This window comes from Notolepis coatsorum (assembly GCF_963971535.1).
Source record: "Notolepis coatsorum genome assembly, chromosome: 6".
Taxonomy (NCBI): Eukaryota; Metazoa; Chordata; class Actinopteri; order Aulopiformes; family Paralepididae; genus Notolepis; species Notolepis coatsorum.
The window spans coordinates 182,721,896-182,730,689 of NC_140170.1; the positions used below are offsets into that span (position 1 = coordinate 182,721,896).

General features: G+C 47.1%; 1 protein-coding gene across 1 annotated transcript in view; it reads left to right on the forward strand.

Annotated features, from left to right (window-relative positions):
• Nucleotides 1–248: 248 nt before the first annotated feature.
• matn4 (matrilin 4) overlaps nucleotides 249–8,794 on the forward strand; it is a gene marked incomplete at both ends in the record, with an annotated part of 83,972 nt that continues 75,426 nt past the window's right edge. The window contains 2 exons of the mRNA XM_084315938.1: nucleotides 249–368; nucleotides 450–551. Of these exons, the coding sequence (XP_084172064.1) occupies nucleotides 249–368; nucleotides 450–551 (222 nt within the window). The remainder of the gene's footprint in view (nucleotides 369–449; nucleotides 552–8,794) is intronic.

The following is an 8,794-nucleotide window of genomic DNA, read 5'->3' on the forward strand; positions in this document are numbered from 1 at the left end:
AATACTTTAATAATATCCATTGGTTATTCACCTCCGTCTGTAACTGTTTTGATATGATTTTAATGGTTTGATTGATTGACTTGTCTGTTTCTATATTGTTTTTGTATGATATGTATTGTTCCTGTCTCGTCGTTGTAAATGGGAGCCTGCTCTCAATGATCTTTCAAGATGAAATACAGATTTAATGAATGCTATAGTATTATGTAGTAGGATATGCATATGTATTATGTTAATTAAGGGGAAACACGATGGGTATTGGGTGGCATATCGGTTACTTCCTCTCTGGGACGTCGACCGACTCTCTGCGTAGGAGTGTGCAGGACGCTCGTTCCATGAAGCCCGCACCTCCGGTCGCCCCGCTCCCCCTGGTGGGGGGGGGGGGGGGGGTCGGGGGGGTCTCTCTCTGCGTCTCCTGGCATCTTAATACCAACACACCATCCCTCCTCGAGCTCATTCCACCAGTGAATATCCCGAAGAAGGCCACGGAGCAAATAAAAAGGGGGAACAAACGCGCATTATTATCATCTCCTCTTCCATCCTCCTCACAGCCGGTGAGTGTCTTTCAGAGAGAATTAACGGGCTTTTTGGAACAACCTGCCGCGCCAGTTGATAATAATAATAACTGTGTGACCATATACCGTTATTATTATATCCCGGAGACATTCTGCGTGATTTCTTTTTAAAACGTGCGCAGGAGTAAAAACGAATTTGTTTAATCTTTTTTTGGGGGAAGTCGAATAGACCGTTCCGTTGCTTACCTGTCCCATCCCGCTGTTATCGGTCCCTCATCGGCCAGCAGCGTGCCCAGGTGAGTGAGGGGGCGCACCGGCAGAGGAGCGGGGTAGAGGTGCGTGTCCACCGGCAGAGGGGTCGGTGGAGGAGCGGGGTAGAGGTGCGTGTCCACCGGCAGAGGGGTCGGTGGAGGAGCGGGGTAGAGGTGCGTGTCCACCGGCAGAGGGGTCGGTGGAGGAGCGGGGTAGAGGTGCGTGTCCACCGGCAGAGGGGTCGGTGGAGGAGCGGGGTAGAGGTGCGTGTTGGCCGGAGGAGCGGGGTAGAGGTGCGTGTTGGCCGGCAGAGGGGTCGGTGGAGGAGCGGGGTAGAGGTGCGTGTTGGCCGGCAGAGGGGTCGGTGGAGGAGCGGGGTAGAGGTGCGTGTACACCGGCAGAGGGGTCGGTGGAGGAGGGGGGTAGAGGTGCGTGTTGGCCGGCAGAGGGGTCGGTGGAGGAGCGGGGTAGAGGTGCGTGTCCACCGGCAGAGGGGTCGGTGGAGGAGGGGGGTAGAGGTGCGTGTTCGCCCGGGGATCCTCGAGTGATGAAGATAGTGATACTGGTGGGACAAAGAAACGCATTTTGCGTTGTTATATCCTTCAAAAACATTACAGACCTCTATAGTCTACTCAGCCTTTATCAGCCTATAGGCACGTTTGGTAGATAACACCTGAGTAGACTTGAAGTGCATACATTATACACTTTTCAATGAATGACTGTTGTATTATTTCGACATTAACCTGTAGAGTAACAGAAGTTCATAACAGGGACATTAAACTGAAACCAGAGATGGTGTATCAAAGATGTTGTGAAGTATATAATATATACTTCACAACATCTATATTATAGCCTCTATCTGGTGAGTTTTGTACAGAATCCATCAGGGTGGATCAACGTGTTGCTCTATAGTTGTGGTGTGCGCTCAGTCAGACAGAAGCAAGAGCTAATGAATTCAATGAATCACTAATCAATACACACGATTTTCAGTCAAACGTGTATGCTTTAGTGTGATTATATGCTTTGTTTAATGAACAAATCATTGAAGTAATGATATACGTGCCTGTTTTATTGTGTTTGTCTATGTGAAACCTTTATTCCACATTCAAGCGTTGGGTACTACAGATGGCTCATAAAATTGTGTTTTTTTTGCAGATTATCTATCATTTGGGGATATTGGTGTCATTTTGTGGATGTTAAAATACATTTAGATTGTTTGAATAACCTCATTAGCTACAAGGATCGGTTGAGTCTGGACTATGAGAGTATACGTTTCTACTCGATAGAATGACATCTGGATTAACGTGAGTGCAGCCTGTTTGAAGTCCCCTTCTGTGGGGAAATTATACTATTAAACATTTCTTCTGTTCAGTCACCAACATGTGAATCATCTGCATCTAATAGTCATCACAGCTAAAGTGAACAGAGTGGGGGCATGGTTGGTGCTTAAAGATGTTTTAAAAATAGACTGGTGTGTGTGTGTGCGCGCGTGCGTTCGTGCGTGCGTGCGTGCGTGCGTGCGTGTGTGTGTGTGTGTGTGTGTGTGTGTGTGTGTTGTGTGTGTGTGTGCGCGCAGCAAGGCAGCAGTGGGCTCACACTGGTTGCCTGGAGGTGAAGCTCTCTATGCTGGAGTTACCAAAGCAGACAGTCAGTCAGTATTTCAGATCAGTTCTATCTCTATCACTCAGTCAGCCAGTCAGTCAGTCGTCAGTCAGTTCAGCCAGCCAGTCAGTCAGTTAGTCAGTCAGTCAGTCAGTCAGTCAGTCAGTCAGTCAGTCAGTCAGTCAGTCAGTCAGTCAGTCAGTCAGTCAGTCAGTCAGTCAGTCAGTCAGTCAGTCAGTCAGTCAGTCAGTCAGTCAGTCAGTCAGTCAGTCAGTCAGTCAGTCAGTCAGTCAGTCAGTCAGTTAGTTAGTTAGTTAGACAGACAGACACACAAATATACAGCCACACATATAGACAGACACACAAATAGACAGACACACAGATAGACAGACACACAGATAGACAGACACACAGATAGACAGACACACAGATAGACAGACACACAGATAGACAGACACACAGATAGACAGACACACAGATAGACAGACACACCATCACTCAGCAATAACCGTCAGTCAGTCAGACAGGTAGGTAGACAGACAGGCAGTCAGTGAAATTGCTAACAGTAGCAGAGGAATCATCTGGTTTCAATTTAAGTCACCAACAAGAAATGCTGTGTCTCTTAATCTCTCTGGCCTCTCAAGCTGTCACTCAAAACCCAGCTCAGCCACAGGTAGCGACACAGCTAATATCACTCTCTAGCGCACCTCTTTCTTTCTTTCTTTCTTTCTTCTTTCTTTCTTTCTTTCTTTCTTTCTTTCTTTCTTTCTTTCTTTCTTTCTTTCTTTCTTTCTTTCTTTCTTTCTTTCTTTCTTTCTTTCTTTCTTTCTTTCTTTCTTCTTTCTTTTCCCTTCTTTCTTTTTTCTTTCTTTCTTTCTTTCCCCTGTCTTCTCGCACTCTATTTAGTTTTTGTATTATTTTGCTCTCTCTCCTCCCTCCCTCCCTCTCTCTCTCCCTCTCTACATCCTTTTATCTTTATCTCTCCCCACAGTGTACGCAGCTTCAGAGAAGTCAAGTCTCTCTCTCCCCCCCCCCCCCAAGGCTCTCTCTCTCTCCCCCCCTCAAGTCTCTCTCTTTATCCCCCCCTCAATTCACTCTTTCTCTGTGATTCTCCACCAATAGACCCACTGATTTTATGTGAATGTGGTGACAGTTTTAAATGTATACCAGTACTATAAACTATATACTATATTCCTCCACCATGATCCTTTCTTTCTTTATTTTCTTTCTTTTTCTTTCTTTCTTTCTTTCTTTCTTTCTTTCTTTCTTTCTTTCTTTCTTTCTTTCTTTCTTTCTTTCTTTCTTTCTTTCTTTCTTTCTTTCTTTCTTTTCTTCTTTTTTCTTTCTTTCTTCTTTCTTTCTTTCTTTCTTTCTTTCTTTCTTTCTTTCTTTCTTTCTTTCTTTCTTTCTTTCTTTCTTTTCTTTCTTTCTTTCTTTCTTTCTTTCTTTCTTTCTTTCTTTCTTTCTTTCTCTCCCTCCTTCCCACTCTCTCTGTCTCTCTCTCTCCATCCTCTGTCTTTTATCTCCCTCCTTTTATCTCTCCTCTCCTCACTCTCCATCCTCTCCTCTCTCTCTCCCTTCTCTCCTTTATCCCCCTCTCCTCTCTCTCTCTCCTCTCCTCGCCTCTATTCACTCTCTCTCATCTCTCTCCCTTCTCCCCTCTCTCTCCCTCCTCTCCTCTCTCTCTTCCCCCTATCCCCCCCCCCCTCTCTCTCTCTCTCTCTCTCTCTCTCTCTCTCTCTCTCTCTCTCTCTCCCCTCTCCCATCTCCTCTCTCTCTTCCCCCTCGCCCTCTCTCCCCTATCCCCTCTCGCTCTCCTCTCTCTCTTCCCCCTCTCTCCCACTCTCCCCTCTGCCCTCTCTCCCCTCTCTCCCTCCTCCCCTCTCTCCCTCCTCTCCTCTCTCTCCCCCCTCTCTCTCCTCTCTCGTCCCCTCTCCCCTCTCCTCCCTCTCTTCACTCTCTCTCCTATCTCTCCCTTCTCCTCTCTCTCTCCCCCTCTCCTCTCTCTCTTCCTCCTCTCTCTCTCCCTCCTCTCCTCTCTCTATTCAACCAGAGAGGAGAGTATTTCCTGCAGGGCTGACTCAGACCCTCAGAGACCTTTGGGGTTTAGGTGGTTTGAACATGCAGCATAAACAGACATCTCATAGAGATGCCTGATTCACATGGCATATGCACTACACACTGGCAGTGGCCTGTCTGTCTGTCTGTCTGTCTGTCTGTCTGTCTGTCTGTCTGTCTGTCTGTCTGTCTGTCTGTCTGTCTGTCTGTCTGTCTGTCTGTCTGTCTGTCTGTCTGTCTGTCTGTCTGTCTGTCTGTCTGTCTGTCTGTCTGTCTGTCTGTCTGTCTGTCTGTCTGTCTGTCTGTCTGTCTGTCTGTATGTTTTTCTGTCTGCCTGTCTTTCTGCCTGCCTGCCTGCCTGTCTCTCACTTTCTCTCTCTCTACCTGTCTGTCTGTCTCTCTCCTTCTGTGTCCGTCTGTATCTCTCGTCAGTTGGGTTGTGTGCTGTTGTGCACTGGTTGAGCATGCAATAAAATGTCTAACCTTACGTCGTAGTCCGGTGCATTTTTGGAAACATAGTCAATATAACAGATACACCTAGCTAACATGGGGCTGGCTGCTTTGAGCACACGCGCACACACAGGGCTAACGTTAGCTAGCAAGCAGATATAGCTAAAACGCTAACTAGAAGCTAACTACTGTATACAGTTCCAATAGACTAACATTACACCTCTGTGATTTAAATGTGTCCTTAGTAACTTATACTCAAGGGTTGTACTAGGGTCGGATGCAGTTCCCCGTTGGTCGGTCTGTCTGTTTTCCATCTTCTGCTGTGTTTAACGTTATCTGTTTGTGAGTGCTCCCTTGACTGATGGCCAGTACTGCGGGAACTTTTATTAAACATTATATATGTTTGTGGGTTGGCCAGTACTGCGGGAACTTTTATTAAACATTCTATATGTCCGCGGGTTGGCCAGTACTGCGGGAACTTTTATTAAACATTCGATATGTCCGCGGGTTGGCTAGTACTGCGGGAACTTTTATTAAACATTCTATATGTTCGTGGGTTGGCCAGTACTGCGGGAACTTTTATTAAACATTCTATATGTTCGTGGGTTGGCCAGTACTGCAGGAACTTTTATTAAACATTATATGTCCGCGGGTCTTGTGCAGTGCTCTCGTGGCACTGTCAACTAAAGCGAGCACTCAGAAGACGCGCACTGTTTGCCAGTGACTGTGATTGCAGAATGTTTTGTTTTGTTTACTCGCCAATGTGGCGAGTGGTCTTCATGAATCACTCGCAAAACATAAAAAATACTCGCATTTGGCGAGTAAAGTGGCCTAATTTCCTCCCCTGCATCTACATCATGACATCATGTTTACACCTACATAATGACATCATATTTACCCCTACATCATGACATAATGTTACACCTACATAATGACATCATATTTACACCTACATCATTACATCATGTTTACACCTACATATAGACATCATGTTTACACCTACATAATGACATCATATTTACACCTACATCATTACATCATCCTTACACCTACATCATGACATCATGTTCACATCTACATCATTACATCATATTTACACCTACATCATGACATCATGTTTACACCTACATAATGACATCATCTTTACATCTACATCATGACATCATCTTTACATCTACATCATGACATTATGTTTACACCTACATAATGACATCATCTTTACACCTACATCATTACATCATGTTTACACCTACATCATGACATCATCTTTACACCTTCATCATGACATCATATTTACATAGACATCATCTTTACACCTACATAATGACATCATCTTTACATCTACATCATGACATCATCTTTACACCTACATCATGATATCATCTTTACTCACCTCCTGGCTCGTCCTCCACCATGTCTGACTCATGCATGACGGACGTCGTTACTATCAGTCAGTAGAGGCTGCCGCTCTGTGACATCGTCCGTCCCAGTCTGTGTTTTTTAAACTGCTCTGCTTGCAAACTATTTGGGAAAATGATTCAGGGTTAGGGGCCAAACACAATCTGTGGTCATACAAGTTCAGGAGGCTGTGCATTCTGTTAGGGCTGCACGATTAGTGCTAAAATGTGAATCACGATTTTTCTCTTTAAGAATTAAGATCACGATTCTCTCACACGATTCTTATTTTTCGTCATAATTTAAAAAAGTTAAGTCAAAAGTAAAAAATAAAATAAAAATAAAAATAACTTTAAAAAAAAGAATTTAAAGTAAAAAAGCAACCTGATGGCCTGGGGTTAGAAGCTTCTTCTGAGTCTTTCTGTGCTTGCCATGAGACTCCTGTATCGCTTGCCTGACCGCAGCAGTTCAAAGAGGCAGTTGTTTGGGTGGCTCGAGTCTTTGATAATTCTCTTAGCCTTGCCTATGCACCGCTTGTTGTAAATGCCCTGGAGGGTGGGAAGCCCGCCTCCAATTGTGCGTTCGGCTGAGCGGGCCACTCTCTGTAGTCTGCTACGGTCTTGTGCGGTGCTATTCCCAAACCAGGAGGTGATATTGCTCTCTCAGTATGCTCTCTATTGTGCATGAGTAGAAGTTCTTAAGGATCTTCTGACCGACTTGGAACTTCCTTAGGCGTCTGAGGAAGTAGAGGCGTTGCCGTGCCTTCTTCACAACACTGTCAATGTGTGTGGTCCATGTCAAGTCCTCGGATATGTGGGCTCCGAGGTACTTGAAACTGTTCACTCTCTCAACCGGTGCCCGGTCGATGCTGAGGGGGCTGTAGTCCCTGACCCCCGACCTCCTAAAGTCCACAATCATCTCCTTTGTTTTGCTGACATTCAGGAAGAGGCTGTTCTCTTGGCACCATCCCGCTAGAACCTTGACCTCCTCCAGGTAGGCCCTCTCGTCGTTTGCAGAGATCAGGCCCACCACTACTGTGTCGTCAGCAAATTTGATGATTGTGTTGTTGTTCCGCTGTGCCACACAGTCATGTGTGTACAGGGAGTAGAGGAGGGGACTCAGAACACAGCCCTGGGGGGCCCCTATGTTGAGAGTGATGGATGAGGAGGTGCAGTTGCCTGCTCTCACCACCTGGGGTCTGCCCGTCAGGAGGTCCCTGAGCTTGGCTATGAGTTTGGAGGGGACTATGGTATTGAATGCTGAGCTGTAGTCGATGAACAGCATTCTCACATAGTTCCCCTGCCTCTTGTCCAGTTTGCTTTGATAGATGTGGTTGTAAGGTAGGTTCATGAGACTTATTAAAAAGCACGAGAGGCCAGAGAGAGTCTACCGGACAGATCAACACGCCTGCAGAACCAGAGGCTCCACGGTCTACCGGACAGATCAACACGCCTGCAGAACCAGAGGCTCCACGGTCTACCGGACAGATCAACACGCCTGCAGAACCAGAGGCTCCACGGTCTACCGGACAGATCAACACGCCTGCAGAACCAGAGGCTCCACGGTCTACCAGGCAGATCAACACGCCTGCAGAACCAGGCTCCACGGTCTACCAGGCAGATCAACACGCCTGCAGAACCAGAGGCTCCACGGTCTACCGGACAGATCAACACGCGTGCAGAACCAGAGGCTCCACGGTCTACCGGACAGATCAACACGCCTGCAGAACCAGGCTCCACGGTCTACCGGACAGATCAACACGCATGCAGAACCAGGCTCCATGGTCTACCAGACAGATCAACACGCCTGCAGAACCAGAGGCTCCACGGTCTACCGGACAGATCAACACGCCTGCAGAACCAGAGGCTCCACGGTCTACCGGACAGATCAACATGCCTGCAGAACCAGAGGCTCCACGGTCTACCGGACAGATCAACATGCCTGCAGAACCAGAGGCTCCACGGTCTACCGGACAGATCAACATGCCTGCAGAACCAGAGGCTCCACGGTCTACCGGACAGATCAACACGCCTGCAGAACCAGAGGCTCCACGGTCTACCGGACAGATCAACACGCCTGCAGAACCAGAGGCTCCACGGTCTACCAGACAGATCAACATGCCTGCAGAACCAGAGGCTCCACGGTCTACCGGACAGATCAACATGCCTGCAGAACCAGAGGCTCCACGGTCTACCGGACAGATCAACACGCCTGCAGAACCAGAGGCTCCACGGTCTACCGGACAGATCAACACGCCTGCAGAACCAGAGGCCCCACGGTCTACCGGACAGATCAACACGCCTGCAGAACCAGAGGCCCCACGGTCTACCAGACAGAACAACACACAGAGAGACTCCATTTAACATTTAGTAATTTAGCTGACGCTTTTATCCAAAGCGACTTGCAAGTTCTGTACGACAAGTCAGCAGGAAGGGCACAACTCTATCAGCTGAGTAACAATGTTCATCAAAGTGTTGCGTGTTACAGTGTAGGTTAGTATATTAGGACAAGTGCATGACAGTAAG